Source organism: Seriola lalandi, unplaced genomic scaffold (assembly GCF_002814215.2).
Source record: "Seriola lalandi dorsalis isolate HSWRI2012SDOR001 ecotype SW California unplaced genomic scaffold, Sedor1 jcf7180002054561, whole genome shotgun sequence".
Lineage (NCBI taxonomy): Eukaryota > Metazoa > Chordata > Actinopteri > Carangiformes > Carangidae > Seriola > Seriola lalandi.
In genome coordinates, this window is record NW_019525114.1 from 1,192,546 (window position 1) to 1,204,739 (window position 12,194).

Here is a 12,194-nt window from a genome sequence, read left to right on the forward strand (position 1 = left end):
TCACAGTTTTATAGTAGGTTATAATATCAAACATTTACACAACAGCAGCACTGTTGTGTCTCTGCAGTGGAAGTAGAGGTTATATGTCTCACCTGTGACGATGCTCACCAACAGTCCAGAAACGACTGTGGTCACTGTGCCCAACAGAGAGAAGTAGAGATAGGACAGGGAGTACCAGGAGTCTGCCAAAGGTGGTCTGACACTGATACACAAAGAAAATCATTTTAGTAATCAAGGTCTACAGTCTATGTGCCACATTAGATCGCATATAGTTGCCATTCTTAACAACGTATTAAGTCTTATAGCTACATAAGGCCTTCATGGGGTGATTTAAGCACTTGGGTGGTTGTGAGGTATTGGAACCCATTAAATGTTGGCACAGATCTGGTTTAACGAGAGATCCAGTATTATATCAGTACTTACATCAGTAATTCAGTCAACATGGGACTAATATAATTACACAATAACAACAGAGGTGGCAACATAGCAATGAGACAATTTGTACTGCTGTAGAGCTGCTGACATAATCATTTCACATAACAGGTAATAAAACCATAAAGCTGTCTTGTACAAGTTAAAGACAATAAATAAATAAAGCTATACTTGACCTTGGCGCCCTGGCAGCCTTATGTGCTTTATTGAGTGCCGCTCTATTTTTCCTTGATTAATTATTTGGTCCATAAAATGTCATAAAATATTCTAAGTTGTCATCTCTTTGTCCAGCTAACAGTACAATAACCAAAGAAATTCACTATTATGATATGAAATATAGAAAAGCTGCAAATCCTCAGATCTGACAAAGTGGAAACAGAGAATGTTTTTATTAAATTACCTAATTAATAGTTGCTGATGAGTTTTCTGTCAGTCCACTAATCACTTAATCAACTATTAGCTGAACCTCAGGTATATTTAACAATTCTTGTAAGTATACAGCGTGTGTGTTTGGATCTTCTCTTGGTATACTTGTATTATCACTCTGTCACTGTGCATATTGCATGGATTTCAGAGTTTATTCTGAAATGCATTTAAAGCCTAGACAAAAGTACATTTCTGAAATGTAGTCCAGAAAAGCAATGGGTGCAGCATATTTGCTTAATCAAATTTCTGGACCTTGACATAGCATAGTCGCACCTGCTTTTGACACACATCGGAGCATTGCCCCTGAAGAGGCTCGAGCCGATAAAAGCTGTGAGACCAAAATGTTGAATGATGATTTTAAGGTCGGTTGTTAAGCCTCAGATTGGTTTTGTCCTCAAGTAGTGGTTTTATCAAACTTGCTTCTCAGCACAAATTTTAGCAACCACCAGAATTCAATATTGACTGTGAACATATCATGTGCTTGAGTATCATCAGATGGACATTTCTTTTATGCAACATGACTCACTCAGGCTGGGAGGTCAGAGTCACTGGACTGGTCCAGGGAGCTGTCGTTGTATAGTTCTGGCTCGTTGTGGTATTGCAGCCTATAGTACTAAGAAGGAGAGGATTTGTCATCTCATCTGTTGGTGGGTAAATCTGGCCTCCAATCCCCACCCACAGAGTCAACACTAGACCGATGATCATGCCCAGTAGTCCTCCCTGCAAAGTAAATACGACCACAGTCAAATATTTCATGAATGTGTCACATTTGTTCTGTTGTGTTGTCAGAGGTCGCTGATGTTCTAGTAAATGTTCCAGTAATAGAAAATACTCACTATTGAGTTTGTTGTGCGGAAAAGCATACCTAACAAATAAAGACCAAGGAGAGGCCCGCTGATCATGCCAAATATAGACAGAGCTGCCTGAAAACAGAAAATTGTCAGAAGGCTTGTAGTTCTTAATATTGAGCTCAGCGTGGTGCTGTAGAGCAGTAAATAGCTGCACGAGTGTGTTAGTGCATGTGAGGGTTACCTGCAGAATGCTTCCCATCAATGAAGCAACGCCAGCCATCCCAATACACAGGGCACCAAAGAACACACCTGGGAGATATTAAAATCATCATTATGAAACTCAAAGAAAAGACCTAATCACAACTTCCAAATGTGGAAGGCAGACGAGCTCATTTTTTATGCACAAGTTTTACAAAAAGTTACATCTGGGTCATACAGATTTAAATTCTCATCAAATTTTTGTCATAAACTGGAGAGTAGTGCTTTGTTTTTTGAGACAAGCAAGTCTTAAAAAGCCTAGAAAACAGTAACCCATTTAAAAGTCATACATTTTATTTTCTGTTGTCTGTCATAGGCAGTAATGTTAGTTTTTCTTTTTCTTTTTTTCTTTTTGAATCCAATTGTAGGTTGTCAGTAGACGTTACTTACTTATAAACTAAAAGCGGAATTGATGTGACAATTTATTAATTTTCTTTGGGGGCGTTTCAGTGCAAAAAAGTTGAATTATTATTTTCCCTGCAGCAGCATTGAGAAAATGAGATACTAGAGTCATGTCCTGGGATGACCTTCCCAAAAGAAGTTGATAGAACATGTTCCTGCCTGCGCATGTTTCTCCAGTAAATCTACCTGTCTGTTTGTCTGCCTGTCATGTGTAATTATCTGCCAAGAATAACAAGATAAGATAGTGGTTATCTTGTTGTACACTGGTATAAAGTGAGTCATACTGTATGGTGATTACTGTGGTATTCATACAAAAGAAGACACTATAAACTCATACTATATTATGAAGTGCTCGAGTATTTTCACTCAAATTTCTAGAAATGTCTTTAAAAAGTATTTTTCTGAACCATTTCTCCTGTAAATTACAAAAACTCACTCTTTTCCCTCCACTTTTCATTATACATGATCTTCTTTTTTTTCTTTTTTTTTTTTACACAACTTACTCAGGCCCATGTTCATCCAGGTCATTTGTTTCTGTGTGAGGTTTTTGCACACAGGGAGAATAAAGTCTTCCACAGTGACAGCAACCAGGGCGTTAATGCTGGAAGACACCGTGCTGAAAAATAAGCAAGCAAACAGCAACCTTTTAGTCTCTGAAGAGAACAGCAAGGCGGATGCATTAAAATGATGGTTTATAGATGGATTAGTCACAGGTGGCATGCAGATGGTGGCTTCTTGCATGATGTGTACATGAAATGAGTGGAAATGTAACTTTAACAGTAACTTGTTATGAAGTAGTCAGCAGAGCAGTGATGTGGATTCAGGAAACAACTTGAACCAGGTTTGCGTTTATTACTTCCATACTGCTGTACCTTATCTACTACAGTGTTTCCTTATCAAGATCGCACTCCTGACTCTGATAAAACAATAATTAATGTAAAATAATACATTTTTACTTGTTTTACAAGCCTCACCTAAGGGTGCCACTGTATGCAGCTGCCACAAACAAGCCAGGGACTCCGGGGTAGACTGCCAGAATATCCATCACAAGGTAAGGCAGCAGCTGGTTTAAAATATAAACCATTTTACTGTTAACTGTAATGCTTTGTTCGATGACAAACAGCATGATGGCCGTGTGTTGGTGAGTAAATAGACAAATAGCAGCTGCAGTTACCTGGTCAGGTGTGCTTATATCAGCGTTTGTAAGTGGGTCACAGCTCTTGTAAATGGAGTACATAGTGAGGCCAGAAAACATAGCCAGACTCACAGTTACCCATAAGCCAACCATGTTCACATACAAAGACCTGAGAGATAAGAGAAGACTTGTCAGTGCATGAACCTTTTCCTCGCAGTCAGTGGTATACTGTTGCACCGCTTTGCAGGAACGCTCACATCTTGGCATGTCCCAAGGTTTTGCAGGAGATGTAGCGCTGCACCTGGGACTGGTTGATGGAGTAGATAGACACCCACATCACACTACCACCGATTATAATGGTCCAGAAAGTATGTCGCTTCAGAGGATCTGGGTCAAAACTGTGAACAAAGACCAACAACATGAAAGAGCACTGAAAGTAATGTTTGGGGACATGACAATTATAATGTGGGATGTCACTTTTAAGGCAATAAGAGGTCTTTCGATCATTGATATTCAGGTTCCTTGTTTACAGAACGACAATATAGAGTCACAGGAAATTATATGAGGGTTGGTCTAGTTTGTTTCCCTGCAAAATTAGAAGACACTAATTCAATTGTTCTAATTCAAGAAGCCCAACCCATCTGGTATTGGAATCAGTTTAAAGCAAAACTCACAAAAACAAACATTTAATCTGCTTGTGTACTTACTCAAACGCCTTTAGTCGGCCTCCTTGTTGAGCATCTTCCCAAATCTTCGTCAGGCCTCCCTGCAGTACAGCTCCTCTTGCTATAACAGCTGCAAAACCTGCCAGCATGATCACCATCTGAAGCACATCTGTCCAGATTACTGCTTTCAGCCCCCCCTGAAACAAAATCCATGTTAAGGATAGCGTGATAGGATTTCATGTACTTATTTCCAATTTAGTTCTAGTTGAGGCTTAGAGTTTTGTTAAAATGTTTACAACTATATATTATTGTGCAGAAAATAATGTTGGTTTTATCAACCGCAAACTCAAATAGGTAGATGATGAACAGGTAGCCTGTTTTTGGTCTGCCACATTAAAACGGAAGTTCATTTCAGTATACATTATACACTTCTTGTAGACTGTTTGGTACACAGATCAATAATTCAATACGATACATAATACTTTCTGAAATGAACAGTACTAACCAAAGTGCAGTAGAGGATGCACACCGCTCCGGTAGCCACCAGCACGCCCCACAGATTAAGTCCAGTGACTGAGTAGTGAGGAAATGAAAGCTCCATCATGATTCATATATTATAATTATGTGTGGATTCATCATTTGTAACTAGATGCTTAACTTGGGGTTTTACTTCATTTATAATAAGAATACAAATGGGGTCACAACAAGAGGGCAAAAAAACTGCAGTATGTAGTATATGAACTCTATTGTCTAGACAACATAGGTAATTGTGAGATTAGATAGAACACTGTTATCACCAAGTTACAGTTCAGTGAGACCAAACCCTAAACCAAACACTCGTCGACACTTGTTTTATCAGCTTTTGTGAGCTTCGGCTTACTTTGATTTAGTGCGAGAGCTGGAGCGTAGATGACCAGGCCGGTGTACAGGGCCTGAGAAAAGATGCCACCATTAGTTGATTAGATAGAAGCACAAATAGCATGTGATTCATATTCATGGTTTCTTGGAATTGGAATCAGTTTTACATAAAGTCAAAAACAAAAAAGGCAGGTGCTGTTTACTATGCTAGATCTACGTAGACATTTTGTTCCATTTGTCACTGTTTTTTAGTTTTGTTTTTAATTATCTAATTACAAAAACGAACTGAATATTTCTCATATGTTTCAATAAATGCATTTTTTAGTTACCGTCTGCACGATGTACATTGATGTCCCAATTATCCGAATGGGCCGGCTGAAGCGCATCTCCAGGTACTAGAAATAAAAGGGAAACTTGCACCGTCAAACATCAGTAAAGTTATGGATTGGATTGTTCATACATACAGGCTTTGTATACTCATCCATATTCATAAATATTAAAGGTTTTTCTTTCTTTGTTCTTTATTACAAACCTCCACTCATCTTTTGGGGGATATACCTCTATAGTAGCAGTACGGCCACATGAGTTATTGATTTACAGACATGTTACCAACTAGAGTGGATGAATCAGTAGCCACATTAACCTTTAAAAGCCTTGTGTTTCTGCCGCCTACCAATGAAGAATGTTTGCTTTATTGATCTTTAAATTTTATGTTATTTCCTGCTTCACCTCTCCACCAGCCATTGTACCATGTGATATAATTTAGATGTCTGTGCCTCACCTCATAGGCGCTGGTGATCCCCAGTCGGTAGAAAAGAGGGACAAAGATCTCAGCAGTGACAGCAGACATGATGGCATAGGAGAAGCCGAAGAGCCAGAAGGCAGCTCCAAACCGGTAGGCCTCAGCGGGAGTGCCAATGACTGTGATGCCAGACATGAAGCTGGCGGTGAGCGACATGGCAACCGGCACAGCTGTCATTTGCCGTCCGCCCAACAAGAACTCATCGCTGCTGGTCTCCTTACGGCCTCGAATGGCCTGGAAGAGACCAATACCAGCTGCCCCCACAATAGTTCCAGCGAACACCACATAGTCCCACACAGAGAAAGTGGCCACTGGACCACCTGTACCAACCATGGTTAGTTCAACAGCAGGAGCTTCCTTGTACACTCTTCTTTGAGTTGTAGTAAAGTCTATTATGCACTCCTGGTAATGTTTAATGTTCTTCCCTCTAAATTATCCTGCAGTTGTTCTCAGGTCCAGTACACACACCAATACCAAAAGCAAAAATACACTCTAAAACAGCAAAAAAAAAAATAAAGCTGTTCAGCACTTTTCAGTCAGTCAACTGTCAGACATATTCATATTTAAATCAGCTGCATTCATGTTAAGAGGTTCTCTTCAAACCTTCAACTCAGGGTTTTAGTCGTCTGTCGTTCCCTGTTCGGTTTCCCTTCTCTGCCAGTCTCTCGATAGAGTCTCTTCTACTGATATTTCTGGTCTGGTCCACTCTGAGTGTTCGGCAGACCATAAAGATTTCTTCACTTTAGTTAATAATCCCTCAAGGACACTTGATCCTGTAGTCAGCCATAATTTCAGTGATAGTAAAAGGTAAGGATCCCGTGATGTGTATGAGGCCGCGTTGTTCAGATGGCAAACAAGGGACTCTCTGTTGTCGAGATGTATGCGTTCCTTTTGAAATGAAGTGACAGAGTGATACATCCAGGAGGTCTCCTTATATAGTTCCAGGTTACTCAGTAGGACTTTCAGGGGGCAGGGCTGGTTAAATCTTTAAGGTTGGGCCACTTTCCTATTATCTCATCACTTTTTATGTTATTACCACTGCTTACTTAGCACATCTTTAACTTTGATTATCAGCCCGGTGATGCATAGAGAAGCATGTCATTTCAAACTTAGGAACACGAAGACATCACAGGGAAAATGTGACAACTACAGTAAATAAATAGTATGGATGACAAAGATGGGTGTAAAGCTGCTGCCACGGACCTTTGTCAGTACGACAGATATGAAGTGTGATTACTTATAATATTAGTAATCAAACAAACAGCGGTTTTACGGTTGATTGATGGGAGTATCAGATCCAGTGAAGTCTTAGAAAGTTAATGTGAAATGGCACAAACCGTTAATGTTTGTAAGGGTCAGCAGGGGACAGAGGAAGAGCAGCTAAGATGGACCCTGAACTGTTTATGTTCTCATTGTATTGTAAGAATTTTGTGAACATTATTCCTAGTCACTGATACACTAGAGAAAGGCAACACATGCCAGACAATAAGCTATGTGCACTCTAAAAGATAACTTTTAGATGAGGATTTAAATTCAGTGAGAGGAACTGTGTACTGTGGTGCTGATTCTTTCCAGTGTGTTTTCTAATATAGGGTCCGTGTTTGTAGGAATCTTAGTAAATTATAAATAAAGGTCTGATTAAAACAAACACAACCGGAAAATTAAAAACAGTCCCATACCTCACTATTGTGACTTAATGTGTGGGAGAGACTTTGGCTGACTCAGCAGTCACTAAACTGAATTATAGATAAGAAAGTTCCTGGGTACTGGCAGTCACTTGTCAGTAGTTTGTAATCTGAATCTGAAAGATTTTGGAGGACATGAGTGCTGATGTTGACTGTAGCAGATCAATCCTGTCTGAATGTTTTCTACCTGTGTTCAGCACAAGTTTGAACTGTCACAGTCTGTTTTTTTGACTTCGTATATTGCTGAATGTTTTTAGTGTCAGTTTTTAACCCACAATGCAAAAAGCATCATTTCCACATGCACATTCAGAAGTGCACTGAAATATTTTGAATTAAAAGAAGCTTCGGTTCATTTGTATTCAAATGAGAGACAGAGGAGGTTTGTTTTGGAAAGGGAAATAAAAGTCAGGTTAAAATTTGAATGGTGCTCCCGAGCAGAAATGAAGCCTTTGGGCATTTTGAGATATCTAGTAGACACTGCTTTGATTACTTTGGCAGAATCAGATACAGAGTTTGACAGATGCTTTCAGCTTGTGCAGCATCCATTGCGTCATTCTTCTTGGTTACTGCATGAACTTTGTCCACGAAAGAAATCATTAATTCATGTCATTCACATAATGGACAAAAAGTTCTGTTTTTCCTATTCATCACAGATAGAGGATAACGGCTAGCTTGGTTAAAGGTTGAGCATATAAAGTTTGTGGGTTTGCATAAATACTGTTCAGCAGGGATGTTCAGACTCACAGCATCATCAGCCCTGCAGGTGAGCACATCTCTCAAGCCGGTGACTCTCACATTAGGGCGGCACAGGAAATGCTATATTTAAGATACCAAACATTTGTTCATCGCTGTTATCTGGTTGTCACTTTGTCTCTTTGTCTTTCTTTCCCGTGCAGGTCCAAAATTGATTGGAAAAAAATAACATTACTCAACATGGAGACTGCCGTGTTCAACTGCTGGTTCCTTTTTCTGCTGTTCAGCCCAACAGTTCCCATGTGTTTACCCACAGACTTCACCCTGTATGTGGAGAAGCCAGAGTGTGACTTCTGTGTGGCGATCAACACCACTATCTGCATGGGATTTTGCTACTCAAGGGTGTGTACTAAAAGTCCTTTGTGTTGAAAGAATAGACTGTTATTTCCTCTTCAGGTGGAAAGAAAGAAAAATTGCCATACAGCAAAAGAGAAGATATAAAAGTTTAGATCCTGTGCACTGACATTTCTTGAATCTAATTAGTTGGCCTGTAACCTGTAACCTTTTTCTTCAAAAACTTTATCAATCAAAATAAATTTCCATTTTTATCATAACCAAGCATCTTAAGTGTATTATCAAGTGTTAAACAGTGTAAATGGAAGGAGGTAATTATATGAAAAATATCCAACATTCAGTTCTGTATATATTCTCTGTTTTTATGAAAGAGCTTATCAAGTATATAAAATCATGACGTAAAACTGTTAATCTTTAAGAAAAGTTGGACTTTTGAATAAAAAAAAAATCACACTAAAGTAAAACATTTACAATATATAATAAATTCATTTTAGGGACTTAACATTCAAAAATGATTAGGAAATCTTCAGTACGTATCGAATTTTAAATCTTTCATTTTACAAAATGCCTTATCTCCGTCATCATCCATTACAGTTATGTGACTTGCAATAAGTACAACATGAAGTATATTTAATATGAAGGTTCTCTGTTTTGTTTGACATTAAGGAAGGAAGTGACAAGTAAAATGAAACAATCATGGTACATTTTTTCCCAGCTGCATCTGCAATCAAGCACGCTAAATAATGAACTCAAGGGAAACGTATTACAAGATCATTCATGTGCCGTCACTGTGTTTGTGTACGATGAGCAGGACAGCAACATGAGGGACATAGTTGGCCCCCGCTTCCTCATCCAGAGAGGCTGCACCTATGACAAGGTGGAGTACCGTACCGCCGTACTGCCCGGCTGCCCCATTGACTCCAACCCTGTTTTCACCTACCCTGCGGCTGTCAGCTGCCACTGTGGTGCCTGCAGGACTGACAGTGATGAGTGCGCACACAGAGCCGGTGGGGACAGAGCTAGGTGCACCAAACCAGTTAGACGGATCTACCCATACCCTGGTCAGAGCAACTACATGATCCCTTTCTGATTGTATTGTTTTTGTTCTCATTGTGTCTTTTTTCGTTAAAGTTACTGAGCACAACTGCACGATCCAAGAATGTTTTTTTTTGTTTTTTGTAAATATAGGCCATCCTATAGCTTGTGATGGATACAGTGATATCTGCACTGCCTGTACTGTTACCTATTGTACCAGTTTTATTGTGCCTTTGTTGCCCAATGCGTCTGTGCCGCAGCTCTGCTTCTCAGCTTACAATGGGGGTTTATCCTGGTGCGTATTTCTGATTCCTCTTGTACACTCATTTGTGTTTGACTTTTTATGTTTACTTTGAAAGGGATACTCTGAATGCAACTCAATTAAAGCTAAAGTCTCTAAATAGCTCTCTGACTAAGCTGCACTTGACTTAATCACATCCTGTGTTGGATCACAGCTTTCTGTTTACAACATGACAAACACAAGGCCATCATGCTCCACAATGTCACCTCAGGATACTATATTTGCCTCCACAGTCATTCTGGAAGCACATGATTGTTGACACACCACTTATTATTTAATGGATTATCAGGGACAGTGTCAAACCACAAAGCTTTTGAACAACTCACACCAAAGAGAATCAGGAATCGCCGAACACCAGACTTGCATTGGGAATTTGTGATATGTAGAGTTTGTCTGTAGTTTCGCATTCACAAAGGGAATTTAGGAGGACAGCTGGAGCTTATTAATAGCTCAACAGTTCACAATGGGAGAATGTATGAGAGGTCCATCATGTGGATCTCTGCGACATCACTCTTTCATCTCCTTATATTATATTCTGTCACTTCTCTGTATTATAGTGTTCTGTTAGTGACAGTTTTTATGGCAACGTGTCTCTGTGTTGATGAAAAAATAAATAAAATTTATTAGGTTTAGACAGTTACCGGATGTAGCTGAGCCTTATTTGTCTTACATGTTGGCTCTGCAGCTTGTGACAGTATCTCGCATTTTGAGCAGATACAAAGTAGAATAGAAAGTCGGTGACCTAAAAGACAGCATATCAAAGATTTAAAAGTCTCTTGACCAAGGAGAAAGAGAGGGCCTCACTTTAACAGTCAACAGGAGTGATCACCTGACACACATCATTATGACCCTTGAATCAACTTTAGGACGAGGTGCATTTTGAGGGCACAAGTGAAAGAAGCTCGATTTGTTCCAGTTAACTTTGTGAGGGGAAATCTGGATAGAAAACCAGTTCATAAAATGCTGACACTGGTTACACGTGTTTTCTTCTACGGCCTTGAGAAAGCTTGTACAACCTCTGACAACCTGATACTTTGTTTAACCTTGCAAACACCTGACCAAATGGCAGAGTATTATATCCATGCAGGGATTTATAGTCCTTTGCCAATTTCTTTGTCCTCTGAGTGTATGAAATACCATACTGCTTATTCTCCTTTGACCTATATGCATGAAAAGGCTAAAATTGGCTTTATTTTATTTGAGAATTTGCTTTGTTCTTGTTCATACCTTCATTATAATTAATTTTTTTACCTCTCTGCAAAGGAGTGCCATATTTAGCATATTTAGTACATAATAGATATTTCCATCCATTCTCCGCTGCTTATCCGAAGTTGGTGCTGTGGTGGCAGCAGGTTAAGCAAGGTAATCCAGACATCCCTCTTCCCTTCCAGATCCTCCGGGGGGATACCAGAACATTCCCAAACCAGATGACATGCATAGTCTCTCCACTGTATTCTGGGTCCAACCCGGGGTCTCCTGCCAGTTGGATGCGTCCGGAAAACCCCCCAATGAAACACCCAAGAGCCATAACATATATTTATATATAGTATGTAATATATAATATAGTTTGACAGGTGATGACTATTCGAAAGCAATTTTTTAGTATAACCTTACCCACAAATCCACATAACTGGAGGGTTAATTTTGCTGTTTGCTTTATATTAATAGTTGACCTGATATGACTCTAAAATCATCAGACTGATATGACACAATGGTTTGAATTGCCCAGCCGAAATTCCCTGTGTAGTGGTGTTTTGAAAACGCTAATACCCTAATGGATAAAGCAGTGTATGAAATGGAATTTGCTTCCATCAGCACTCCAAGAGAACCAGCTATGTGGTGCACATACCGATCACTCTTTCATTCAGACAAACCATACAGTTTTGTTTGTGTTGTGTTTATTCAACTAGAAAAAATGTGAGAATTTGTTTCAGCTATGCTAGTGGCACGGCAGGGATACCAGCGGCGGTCTGTCAGTTGGTTTGTCCGTCCACCACTTTGGTCTCCACTGAGATATCTCATCAACTACTGACTGCGGTGATCCAATCACACCTCCAGCAGGTTGACGTTTCTGGTTTAAAGTGATATGTCTTGACAACTAGTGCGAGTGCCATTAGTTCAGATATCCATGTTGCTCAGACATTGTGGTGACTTTGGTGATCATCTGACCTTTCCTGTAGTGCCCCCAGCTGGTTAAAGTTTTCACTTGTCATGTGACATATCTCAACATCTATGTGATGGAAAGCTTTGGTCAGACATTCATGGCCCCCGGACAATGACTCGTAATGGCTTTGGTGTTCCCCTGGCCTTCCTTCTGGCGCCACCATGAAGATAACATGTGTGGTTTTCAAGTGAAA

General features: G+C 39.7%; 2 protein-coding genes across 2 annotated transcripts in view; one reads left to right on the forward strand and one right to left on the reverse strand.

Moving 5' to 3' along the window:
- Positions 1-6,657, reverse strand: part of slc5a8l (solute carrier family 5 member 8, like) — a 9,170-nt gene extending 2,513 nt beyond the window's left edge. Inside the window, exons 1-13 of the mRNA XM_087176578.1 lie at positions 5,749-6,657; positions 5,297-5,362; positions 4,990-5,041; positions 4,615-4,682; positions 4,152-4,306; positions 3,702-3,842; positions 3,484-3,613; positions 3,284-3,372; positions 2,813-2,925; positions 1,891-1,958; positions 1,695-1,781; positions 1,385-1,578; positions 37-202 (exon numbers count right to left, since the gene is read on the reverse strand). Coding sequence (XP_087032704.1) covers positions 37-202; positions 1,385-1,578; positions 1,695-1,781; positions 1,891-1,958; positions 2,813-2,925; positions 3,284-3,372; positions 3,484-3,613; positions 3,702-3,842; positions 4,152-4,306; positions 4,615-4,682; positions 4,990-5,041; positions 5,297-5,362; positions 5,749-6,102 — 1,683 coding nt within the window. The 5' untranslated portion in view covers positions 6,103-6,657. The remainder of the gene's footprint in view (positions 1-36; positions 203-1,384; positions 1,579-1,694; positions 1,782-1,890; positions 1,959-2,812; positions 2,926-3,283; positions 3,373-3,483; positions 3,614-3,701; positions 3,843-4,151; positions 4,307-4,614; positions 4,683-4,989; positions 5,042-5,296; positions 5,363-5,748) is intronic.
- A 1,457-nt stretch (positions 6,658-8,114) lies between these two features.
- On the forward strand, positions 8,115-9,941 carry tshba (thyroid stimulating hormone subunit beta a). Its single transcript, XM_023416211.2, has 3 exons — positions 8,115-8,217; positions 8,351-8,549; positions 9,313-9,941. The coding sequence occupies exons 2-3, from the start codon at positions 8,388-8,390 to the stop codon at positions 9,589-9,591; spliced, it is 441 nt and encodes a 146-aa protein (XP_023271979.1). The 5' UTR covers positions 8,115-8,217; positions 8,351-8,387; the 3' UTR covers positions 9,592-9,941.
- Positions 9,942-12,194: the final 2,253 nt, after the last annotated feature.